Below are 12,270 nucleotides of genomic sequence, written 5' to 3' on the forward strand. Positions count from 1 at the left end.
AAACCAGACTTCAGGTGCTTTCTGGAATGTTTCATCTTAGCCTTGCTTTTTTTGCGTGCCACTGTTTTCCCTTTGAGTGTCAGAAGCAAATGGGTTTTGTGTTTGCCTTTTTTTTTTCCTTCATTCAAAACATCTCTCCTTACTCTAGTGATATCATCCCTGGAAGACGGAGATGTAAGAGGCGAGTCACGTATCACCTTCTCGTCTCTTCTAGAATTACATCAGCCTGAGCCTGGGGTGCAGTAGGGATAAAAGCCAAAAAATAGAGGGAAGAAGGAGAGGGGGAGGGAAAGGTGCCAGGAGGGTGGGAGGAAAGGAGCTGATTTTTTGCAGTGGGCTTTGTTTGCTTTTTCCTCTTCCTCAGCCTCTAAGCCCCTTCCCCTATTTCTAAGTCAGTTAACAGGAAAAAGCCGACTTTAAAGAAATAGCTGCTTTATACCTACTGATGGTGTTGGTTTAAATGTCTTTTGTCTAAATTTCTGGATCAACCACCAGGCCCCATCTGTCACAGATGAAAGGCAACTTTGGCATTCTCACGGACACAGGCGGTATCACACTTATTACGTTCATCCTGTTTTATGTTCTCATCCATTCCAAACAGCAGAGGTACTTGGCCACGTGCGGGAATCATTTGAGATGTGAAATCCAGTCATGCAGAATAGTGATGGCCCACACAGCTGTCAGCCAATCAGGTGAGATTGTGTGGAAGGCACACCAAGGTGAGTGTACAGGTAGGGTGGGATTTGACTTTTCTGACCTCTCTCTACCTGCAGGTTTTGAAATGTCATTCAATCATGTGTATCTGAGGTATTGGGGGACAGGGACTCTCGACTGAACCAAAATCAAATCAAAGGCCTGGACCTTGTCCTCATGTTCTTAAGAAAAAAAAAAAGAAGGACTCTGCATATGTTTTAATTAAACATTTCTCAACTCCCCTTTGCTTTTGTCTCTCAAAGACAGTCTTATGCTCCAACCACTCCCATTAATTAGGAAGAAAATCTCACCTTCCCTTCCCCTACAGTTCAAGTGAACTCCGGATGCCTTAGGACTTCTGGATCCAGCTGCTCTGAACGTATTCATGATGAAAACAAAGCAAACTGACTTTCTCCTGGCTCCTCAGGACACTAGGGAAGGCCAGGAGTGAGATTCGTTTTTGCAACACAGGAAAAGGGGCCCAAAAGGGTAAAGGGAAAAATACTTTGCTGCGGCACAGTTTAGGCGGCACCTTGTTACAGCTTCCAGCTGATGGGGTTTGGCCAAACTAGAGACATCTGTTTGAAGTTTACAACAGAAACAAACTCAGAGAAAGCAAGAAAACCCTAAAACATACATGGAGACCAAGCTCTAACCACTCTCCTCTGCCTTGACCTCCATGCCACTCCCCCACAGGGTCATCTCTAGGTTGTGGAAAGGAAGGAAATGGACTCAGTGGCCTGGCTGCCCACCCACCCCACCTGCGCCATGACTCATGATTGGAACGTTTCGGCTTCCCTTGCCTTGGTTCTCCTCCCAGGAAAAACAAAGATGGTCCCGAGCCTCAGAGAGCCCCATGGGGACATCCTTTGTCTCTACCCCGTCTCATAAACTCTTGGAGCTGTTTGTAAAGGAACAGATTATAGAGTATCCTTACACCTGATCATTACATGACCCAGAGAAGGGAGTGGCAAAACCACACTTGACCTTGAGTGTCACTCCTCCACAAACAACCTCAAGACCTGAGAATGGGGGACAGAACTCATCCTGGCATTTCCAAGTGTTAACTCAAAAAGCCCAGACTCACACAACTTAACGACACACAGGATATGCTCAAGGAGATGGCTTGCCCCAACCACAGCACCCAGAGTAGAAGAGGTCCAGAAGGACCCCAAGGCTGGGCATAAAGTTGGCCCCTTCCCCTAATCATTCCCGTACAGTGCAAAGGCCAAACGCTGTCCTGCCATGCCATCCTGGGAATGAGCACACCCTCTGCCACCCACGGCCACGGCCAAGGCCAAGCACCTTCAACAGCAGTTCCAGACACTCACCTGCTCTGTTCAACGTTGCTCTTTATTCTCTCCCGACTGGCACGTAAACAGAACCAGAACAGTGTTACTCTTAAAAAATAACAAAACATTTTATACACATTTCCGTATATACAACCGAACAACATCTTACACATCCCTTTTGCACAGCAAAAGATAATAAACACTTAGCTTGGAGAACACGGTTATGTACAAAACAAAAAAGATGTCGAAAATACTTCACAACAGTGCAAAAATATTTTACACAGTATCATGGCATGAGCTCTTTGGAGCAGGAGAAAGGCCTGTGTGTTTCTAAAGGAAAACTCCTTTTTTTAGGTATTAGATGTCTTGAACTGTAAACAAAATGCAACTTTCATCCCCCCTCCCCCAAACTATTATTTGAGGAATTTGGCAGAATTTCAAGGGTCTGAATCTGAGGTAAACAACTCAAGCTCTCTCGCACCAAAAAGACTTGGGGAAGGGGGATGCCATTGAAGCCTCAAACTTTGGGAGGGCAATTTTTTTTTTTTTTTTAATAACACGTCAATGACAGTGCCAGGCCTCTCCCAGTAGTGGGTGGGGGGAGGAAGTTAACCCCTCCTTCTCGGCCCCAGCTGCCCCAAAAACAGGAAACCGGCCGGCAGGCACCTCAGCCTGTGGGACTTTGCTAACTTCAGCCGGCCCTGTCCCTCACCCCCCACCCCCACCCCAGGGGGCTGCTCTCCCTCCCTCCCTATCAGGGGTTTCCCTCTCGCCCACCTCTCCACCGCGGCCAAACGTGGGGAGAGAGGCGACAGGTGGAACTCTGGACCTCAGCCCCAGCGGAGGTGTGAACCCTAACTGTCCTTTCCCCCTTTCCTGGGGGGCGGTCGGAGGAGAGTTGTCAGAGGAAAGGTGGGGAGTCACAGTGGGGCGCCAGGGTCGCGGGCAGGAGGCTGCTGGGAGCTCAGCCCGAGTGGGGCTCCTCCGGACTGGCGCCATCAGCGGGCCCCGACGGGTCCCCAGGGGTAGCAGAGGTGGCGTCCGGGCCCCCGCCCTCTATGGAGCTCTCGCTGCCAGTGCTCTCGCCCGACAGCAGGCGCGTCACACGCAAGTCGGCCTGCAGGCTGCGCACGTCGTTGCCGAAGCTGAGCTCTCCCAGGTCGCTAATGAGCTGCGACAGCTCGGCCTTCATGTCGGCAGCGCTGCCCAGCAGCAGAGGCGACGACCCGTCCCCCCGGCCCAGCGAGACCCCGTCGCTCCGCAGCGCCTCCTCGCGGCCGCTCTCCAGCGTGTCCAGCAAGTCCCCGCATTCGAAATGCATAGCCATAACCAGTGTCCGCTGCGCCTCGGTCTCCTCCTCCGCGTGGCCCCCCTCCACGGCACGGTCCTCCTCCTCCTCCGGGAAGCCCTCAGGGTGCTCCTCTTCCTCTTCCTCCTGTAGCTCCTGCTCCTGTTGCTCGCCGAGCAGGTCCTCGGTGATGGAGCCGAGCTTGGGCGCGCTGCGGCTGCGCTCCACCGGCGGCTTGTAGCAGCAAGGTCCGTGCAGGAGGAGCTTGCGCAGCGGCACTATAGGGATGGTGTGCTCGCCCAACAACTCCTGCTGCTGGTGACGCGCGTCGTCCCGCCGCTTGAGGCGTTTAAATTCTGCCAGCGCGTTGGCAGACGTCTGGTAGAGCAGCAGGGCCATGGCCTGCGCCTTCTCGGGCTTAGACACGAGCACCGCGTGGCAGCGCAGCATTACCGCCTTGTGTTTCAGCTCGTGACGGTAAACCCAGGCGAAGACTTTGGGCAGCCGCGCGTCCGCCACGCAGTAGGTGACGCGGTGCAGTAGGTACAGGTGGCCCGGGCGCCGCAGCGCGCGCTCCTCGGCGTGCACCATGCGGATACCCTGCGCACTCACCGTCAGCTTCATCTTGGTGCCCTGACGGCCCGCCTCGCTCTTGCTCCAGATTTTGCCCACCGCTAAGTCCGTGCAGCCATCGCCGCGCGCCTGGATGGTGGTGGCATTGCCCAGGTAGAGCACGGTGTAGGTGGGGTCCTCGCTGGTGATGTGCAGTTTCTTACGCTTGGAGCGGAACATGCTGCCCACCCGGCTGAGCGCGCCTTCGGGACAAGCCCGCGCCAGCGAGCTGAGCGCCGAGTAGTGCAGGCTCACCGCGTAGCCCTTGGGCTTGGACGCCTGCCGCGGTGGCGCCTCGGCCAGCAGCTCGAACTTGTGCTTCTTCCACGGCAGCATCTCCGGAGGGCACCCCGACACAGCTAGGCTGCGGCGGCGGAGCGCCGGGTGCGAGCCGGGCTGAGCCACCCGCCCCGGTAGGGCTTGGCCCGGGCAAGACCAAGGGGGGGGGGGGGGAAAAACTCTGCTGGGAGCGGCCGAGTGGTGGAAGGATAAGGGGGGCGGGGGGAGGGGTAGTTCTGGAACCCGCAGGGGGTGGAGATAGAATTATTAAAAGAAAATATTCAGACGCAAGTGCTCAAAAAAAAATAAAATAATAGCACGCGCGCTCACAAAGAATTACTCTAGCCTGGGCAAGGGCGAAGGCAAAGACTCAAGCAAGCAAAACGAGAGAAAGACGGAATGAGAGTGGAGCAGAAAATGTCTCAGGAAAAGCTAGATGCGTGCTGCAAACAGAGGGAGCCCCAGCAAAAGCACCCGGGATGGTGCGAGAATACGCGGAAACTCCTCGGCAAACGTGTAAAGGGACCCCCTCACGCTCACCCACAACCCCGGGGCTCGGGCCAGAAACTGCGGGAACTCAGCAGCGAGTGCGCCAAAGAGCCGAGACTCCCCACCCCCAAGGGGTGCTGGAGACAGAGAGCCCCTCCGCTGGGCCGGTCCCAGAATCACTGCTGGCCCAAAGTGCGGTCAGGTGGCGGGTCCGGCTGGCCACGGCGGGCCCCGCGCACAGCCCCGCGGTGGCTCACTGCATCTTCGCTCCGGCCGGACGCCGGGGACGCGCTCGACCGGCTCACTGTCCCCGCTGGTTCCGCCAGGGCAGCACGGGGCTCCGAGGGCCGGGCGCGCCCATGATCGGCTCCGGGACGGCTGCTACCTCATTACTTCCCTCCCGGGGTCGTTCAGCTCTGCTCCCGGGATCCCGTCCGTCAGCGGCCCGCCTTTGCAGCGCGCCCTCTCAGTGCTGCACGCGGTGGCCGGCTCGGCAGCCTCACATCCTTACGGTCCGGGAGGAAGATCTCGGGTAAATATAGGCCGGCGCGAACCATTCGCCGCGCGGGGCAGGGGAGGAGCAGAAAAGAAGATCCGCTTCGGCCACCGACGCCCGGCGGGCTCCTGGTCTCTTAAAGGGACCCGGTGGCAGCCATTGGTCGAGGGAGGGGCGAGACGGGTCCAATCTGGCGTTACATCGCAAATTTACCAACGTCTCTTTTATCTACAGAAATCATCGAGACTTGGGTTTGCCCCACAGCAAAGGGAACCTGAACTCAGACACCACCTCCAGGCTGAATTGCTACTCACTGAATAGATGTACGTCTAGATCGAAACTCTGGGGGAGGTGATGGAAGGTGGGATCGTAGACTGTAATTTCCTGTGCAAAAAGGTTGGGAAAATAGCGGTTCCCTCCTGTGTGGCAGCTCTCTGAGAAGAACTGGGTGTTGTGTAATATTATTTACAGAATTTGACTCTATTAAAGAAAACAAAGAGGGGCAAGGAAAATACCAAGACTTATCTTTGCTATTTTGAAGCCCTTTCTTCACACGTGAACAAGCATCAGATAGTGAGATGGGTGGTAATAAGGTCCAGGGAGTGAACAATTTAGTGTGTTTAAAAAAAAAAAAAAACCAAACCCGTTGCCATCGACTGGATTCCGACTCATAGCGACTCTATAGGACAGAGTAGGATTGTCCCAAAAGGTTTCCAAGGAGTGCCTGGTGGATTCGAACTGCTAAGCACTGTGCCACCAGGGCTGCAGTATAGTATCACCAAAAAAACCAAACCCACTGCCATCGAGTCGATTCCACTCATAGCGACCCTACAGGACAGAGTATACTGTACAGAGTATAGTATACAGTAGATAAAGTGGTTCTGGCTGCTACCCCCCAGCATGACCCCCTCCCACTGTCAGGCCTCAGAAGAGAACCGTTTTCTGAGATAGATAACCCTTTGTAAATAATGCTCGTGTAGGGTTAAAACTCGGTTTACTTTGACAAGCCAGCTATTCAGTTTTATTATACCATTAACACATTTTGGATGAGAATTCCTGGTAAAAATTCAAATGACATTTTTTGTTTGGTTGTCAAATTATTTCTCATGTGCCTCCTGGCAATGTAGTTTTAATCATCTGACTACCTTGACCCCTGGCTAGTAACTCATATATCTAGGCCCTTGAAATGACCTGCTTGGCTCTGTGATCTGCTCAAAGTAAAAAAAAAAAAAAATCATGTGTGATAAATGTCCTGCAGAGCTTCATCAATTCCCAGGCCTACCCTGGAGAAGGACAGTGTACCACACCCCCACCCCACAGGCTCAGCCCCCTGGAGACCTTGGATGTCCCTGGTTTCTGTGCTGGTTCCTGATTTCAAAAACACTGTAGCCACTTCTGGAGCCCAGGTGGCACAGTGGTTAAGTGCTGGGCTGCTGACCAAAAGGTCGGCAGTTGGAATCCAACAGCCACTCCTTGGAAACCCTATGCAACAGTTCTACTCTGTCCTATAGGGTCACTATGAGTTTGAATTGACTCAGTGGCAATGGGTTTTTGTGGCCCCTTCTAGAAATTTCCTGGCCCTCTACCTTTGCTAACTTTTAACCTTTCTTTTGAGTTCTAATCCAATTTTCTTAGTGTCGTCAGGGTAAATTTCAATTTAAGTAACTTTTCTGAGTACCTATTGGTGCCAGGCCCTGAGCTAGGAGCAGCCAGGGAGACAGAGATGAACAGAGACCCAATTCCCATCTCCAAGGAGCTCCCAGTCCCACGAAGGAAGTAAACCACCTAATTCTGGGCTTCCACCGAAACACAGGTTCTATGAAAACACCTTGTTTCCCCAGTGCCTGGTACAAACAAACAGGCACCCAATAAATGCTTTACTGAGTGAGACACACGTGTGAACCGAAAGGCAGAGTAGGCTAAAGGCCATGAGGAGGAGCCAAAGCGTTGTCAGAGGCTGGAAAAAGAAAACGTGCACAGTGACTAGGAAAACCAGGACAGGCTTAATGGACGTGGTGATGTTTGGAGGATGAGCTGGACTTCTCCAGGCAGGAAAGGATGGAAGGGCTTTCAGGGCATAAAGAACAGCAAATGTAAAGACATGAAAATGCAGGCACGTGTGCAGATTAGGGTGGAGTTTAAAGACTAACAGTGAAGCAAGAAAGTCTCCTGATCATGCTTTTGGAGCCTGCCTAGTCTCTGAGGGGCAGAATGGCCTGTTCACAGCTGACTGGTCCCAGGATATCATCTGATCAGTGCCCTATTAGATATGTTACCTGTGCCTTCGAGTCAATTCCAGCTCACAGCGACCCTATAGGACAGAGTAGAACTGTCCCCATAGGGTTTCCGAGGCTGTAATCTTTATGAAAGCAGACTGCCACATCTTTCTCCTGTGGAGCAGCTCGTGGGCTCCAACAACTGACCTTTCAGTTAGCAGCCGAGCGCTTTAACCGCTGCACCACCAGGCTCCTTTCCTGAGATATACTGACGGGTTAATGGACGAAGACCAGGTATGGTGTTGGCATGAGCTAGTTAGGATTGTAATGAGTCACGTAAACCAGGATTAAATCCTCTTTTGCTCACATTTTTGGAATATCCTGTAGTAGCAACGGAGTAGATGGTGCGTCTTCCCTTTGGGGTCAAGTGGCTTAGAGGAGGAGGCAGAAGGAGGGTGATGGGCGCTACTGAGGGAGCTAAGGCTGGTCTCAGCCTCTCTCAGGGGCACCGCCTTGCACATCACATGGTGGCAGGGAAACGAGTGGACCGTAGTGGCAGGGAGAAGGATTCCACTGCTGAGCCAGGCTTTTCAATGGCAACCAGGGTGCCCAGCCCAGACACACAGGCCCACAGAGCCGCTCTTGTTGCTTAGTCTGTCCCGCCTTGACTCTCTTCTTAATAAGCTTGTTTTCAGCTTCAGGAGAACACAGAGAGATTCTAGGAAAATGCAAACACCCTGGTGCATGAGTCATGCTCTGTGCCTGGGCTCAAAGACCCAGGAGGAGGACCGGGCTGTCTCCTCATGGCTTGGGCCAGGGCCAGCCTCTGGGGTCCTCCTCACCTCAGGGAGATACTGGCCATTTCCTCGGAAAGCACACTGAGGTGGTGTTTCTTCAGCTGGGGAGGCTGGGGCATGGTTTGTGCACCCACAACACAGACCTGAGACCCAGGGCAGTTCCAGAACGGAACATCCCAGAAGCTGGAGTAGAAACTCCGGCTCGAGACTGCAGGCTGGACTTTTTTTAATGACACCGCCCCATCTACTGGCGCCAGACAGAAGTGCTGCTATGTGGGATGGTTTCTTATAAAAAACCGGAAAAGCCAGTGGTGGAGTCAACACACAGCCAAGTCACAGCTGGAGAAAAAAAACAGTGTGATCACGGAGTCCTACACCCACCCCTTCATTTGACATCGGAGAGTCAGTCACCGACTCACAGAAGGCTTTACTGAGCCTTTCCCCCACTTTACTTCTTTAATGGAGCCCTGGTGGCACAGTGGTTAAGAGCTCAGGCTGCTAATGAAAAGGTCGGCAGTTCGAATCCACCAGCCGCTCCTTGGAAACAGTATGGGGAAGATCTATTCTGTCCCATTTGGTCGCTATGAGTCAGAATTGACTCCATGGCCACAGATCTGGTTTCTTTTTGGTTTACTTCTTTAATAATGCTTTTTCCTTCCCTACTCTCCCCTCCCCAACACCCCACTGAATTCCCCCAGCACCACTGAATGGACGTTGTTGCTTCGGAGATGGCCGATGACAAACCTGGAATCTTTAAAGTCATTCAACAAACATTTATTGAAAGCCTGGTAGGGATGTGACATAGTTATCAGGACCATAGTGCTAAAGAAGACAGACAGGTCCTTGCCCTCATGGAATTGATATCCTATGGGGAGACAGATAATAAACAAATAACTAATAAAATATCAGGTAGGGATAAGTTTCAGAAGACAAAAAAGCAGTTAGAAGGTGGCCGGTTTAGACAGCATGGTCAGGGAAGAGGTCTGTCTGAGCAGAGACCTAAATGAGACAGAGGCAGCCTTGCAAAGATGGAGGAAGAACATTCTAGCCTGTTCTATCCAATAGCCACACATAGCTATTCAGCACTTGAAATATGCTTCATCCAAACTGAAAAATGTTGCAAGTATAAAATACATACTAGATTTTGAAGACTTAGTAAGGAAAAAAATGGACATAAACTATCTTAATATTTATTATATATTGAATGATAATACTGTGACTATGTTGGGGATCTCATAGCACCAAGAAAGTAGTGCCAGGAGCAGAACACATCCTTTGGACCCAGAGTCCCTGTGCTGAAAAGCTCCTAGACCAGGGGAAAATTGATGACAAGACTTTCCCTCACACATGTATCAGTTTGTCATACTGTGAGGGCTTTCGTGTTACTCTGATGATGGAAGCTATGCCACCAGTATTCAAATACCAGGGCCACGCATGGTGGACAGGTTTCAGCTGAGCTTCCAGACTAAGACACACTAGGAAGAAAGACCTGGTGGTCTAGTTCTGAAAAGGATTAGTCAGTGAAAGCCTTCTGAATGGCAGTGGAACATTGTCTCATGGAGTGCCAGAAGATGAGCCCCTCAGGTTGGAAGATGCTCAAAATACAACTGGAGAACAGCTGCCACCTCCAAGTAGAGTCGACCTTAAAGACGTGGATGGAGTCAAGCTTTCAGGACCTTCATTTGCTGATGTGGTACAACTCAAAATGAGATCAGCTGCAAACATCTATTAATGATCGGAATGTGGGATGTACAAAGTATTAATCTAGGAAAATTGGAGATCATCAAAAATGAAATGGAACACATACACATTGATATTCTAGGCATTAGTGAGCTGAAGTGGATTGGCACTGGCCATTTGAATCAGACAATCATATGGTCTACTATGCTGGGAATAACAAATTGAAGATAAATAATGTTGCATTCATCATCAAAAAGAACATTTCAGATCTATCCTGAAGTACAGTGCTGTCAGTGATAGGATAATATCCATACGCCTACAAGGAAAACCAGTTAATATGACTATTACTCAAATTTATACACCAACCACTAAGGTCAAAGATGAAGAAATTGCAGATTTTTACCAACTTTTGCAGTCTGAAATTGATCAAACATGCAGTTATGATGCATTGATAATTACCGGTGATTGGAATGCTAAAGCTGGAAACAAGATCAGTAGTTGGAAAATAGGACCTTAGAGATAGAAACAATGCCAGAGATCACATGATAGAATTTTTTTTGGAAGGCCAATGAATTCTTCAGTGCAAATACCTTTTTTCAACAATGTAAACAGTGACTGTACATGTGGACCTTGCTGAACAGAATACACAGGAATCAAATTGAATCTATCTATGGAAAAAAGATGACGGAGAAGCTCAATATCATCAGTCAGAACAAGGCCAGGGGCCGACTGTGGAACAGACTATCAACTGCTCATGCGCAAGTTCAAATTGAAGCTGAAGAAAATTAGAACAAGTCCATGAGAGCCAACATATGAACTTGCATATATCCCACCTGAATTTAGAGACCATCTCAAGAATAGATTTGACACGTTGAACAGTAACTAGTGACCAAAGACCAGACAGCTTGTGGAATGACATCAAGGACATCACACATGAAGAAAGTAGGAGGTCATTAAAGAGACAGGAAAGAAAGAAAAGACCAAAATGGGTGTCAGAAGAGACTCTGAAACTTGTTCTTGGACGCCAAGTAGCTAAAGCAAAAAGAAGAAATGATGAAGAAAAAAGCTGATCAGAAGATTTCAAAGGGCAGCTCGAGAAGACAAAGTAAAGTATTATAGTGAAATGTGCAAAAACCTGAGTTAGAAAACCAAAAGGGAAGAACATGCTCAGCATTTCTCAAGCTGAAAGAACTGAAGAAAAAATTCAAGCCTCGAGTTGCAATAGTGAAGGATTCTATAGGCAAAATACTGAAAGATGTAGGAAGCATCAAAAGAAGATGGAAGGAATACACAGAGTCACTGTACCAAAAAGAATTGGTCAATATTCAGTCATTTCAGGAGGTAGCATATGATCAAGAACCAATGGTACCAAGGGAAGTCCAAGCTGCACTGAAGGCATTGGTGAACAAAAAGTCTCCAGGAATTGACAGAATATTGATTGAGATGTTTCGACAAACAGATGCAGCATTAGAAGTGGTCACTCATCTATGCCACAAAGTTTGGGAGACAGCTACCTGGCCTATCAACTGGAGAGATCCATATTTATGCCTATTCCAAAGAAAAGTGATTGGAAATTATTGAACAATATCATTAATATCACACACAGGTAAAATTTTCCTAAGGATCATTCAAAAGCAATTGTAGCACTACGTCAACAGGGAGCTGCCAGAAATTTAAGCTGCCTTCAGAAGAGGACATGGAACCAGGGATATCATTGCTGATGTCAGATGGATCCTGGCTGAAAGCAGAGAATACCTGAAATATACTTACTTTTGTTTTATTGACTATGCAAAGGCATTCGACTCTATGGATCGTAACCAATTATGGATAACACTGGGAAGAATGGGAATTCCAGAATACTTAATTGTGCTCATGAGGAACCTGTACATAGATCAAGAGGCAGCCATTCAAACAGAACAAGGAGATACTGCCTGGATTAAAGTCAGGAAAGGTGTGTGTCAGGGGTGTATCCTTTTACCATACTTTTTCATTCTGTATGTTGAACAAATAATCCAAGAAGCTGGACTATATGAAGAAGAACGGGGCATTAGGATTGGAGAAAGACTTATCAACAACCTGGAAAATGCAGATGATACAACCTTGCTTGCTGAAAGTGAAGAGGAATTGAAGGACTGATGAAGATCAAAGACTACAGCCTTCAGTATGGATTACACCTCAACATAAAGAAAACAAAATCCTCGTAACTGGACCAATAAACAACATCATGATAAATGGAGAAAAGATTGAAGTTGTCAAGAATTTCTTTTTACTTGGATTCACAATCAACACCCATGAAAGCAGCAGTCAAGAAATCAAATGACATATTACATTGGGCAAATTTGCTGCAAAAGACCTCTTTAAAGTGTTAAAAAGCAAAGATGCTACTTTAAAGACTAAGGTGCACCTGACCCAAGCCATGGTGTTTTCA

General features: G+C 49.2%; 1 protein-coding gene and 1 long non-coding RNA gene across 2 annotated transcripts in view; both read right to left on the reverse strand.

Moving 5' to 3' along the window:
* LOC126073397 (uncharacterized) overlaps nt 1-12,270 on the reverse strand; it is a 179,540-nt gene that overhangs the window by 100,861 nt on the left and 66,409 nt on the right. The gene's annotated exons all lie outside the window — the stretch shown is intronic.
* FAM43A (family with sequence similarity 43 member A) lies at nt 1,757-5,386 on the reverse strand. The gene has a single exon (XM_049880005.1). It carries the CDS (start codon nt 4,219-4,221, stop codon nt 2,950-2,952), a length of 1,272 nt encoding a protein of 423 aa, XP_049735962.1. The 5' UTR covers nt 4,222-5,386; the 3' UTR covers nt 1,757-2,949.

This window comes from Elephas maximus, chromosome 1 (assembly GCF_024166365.1).
Source record: "Elephas maximus indicus isolate mEleMax1 chromosome 1, mEleMax1 primary haplotype, whole genome shotgun sequence".
Classification (NCBI taxonomy): domain Eukaryota; kingdom Metazoa; phylum Chordata; class Mammalia; order Proboscidea; family Elephantidae; genus Elephas; species Elephas maximus.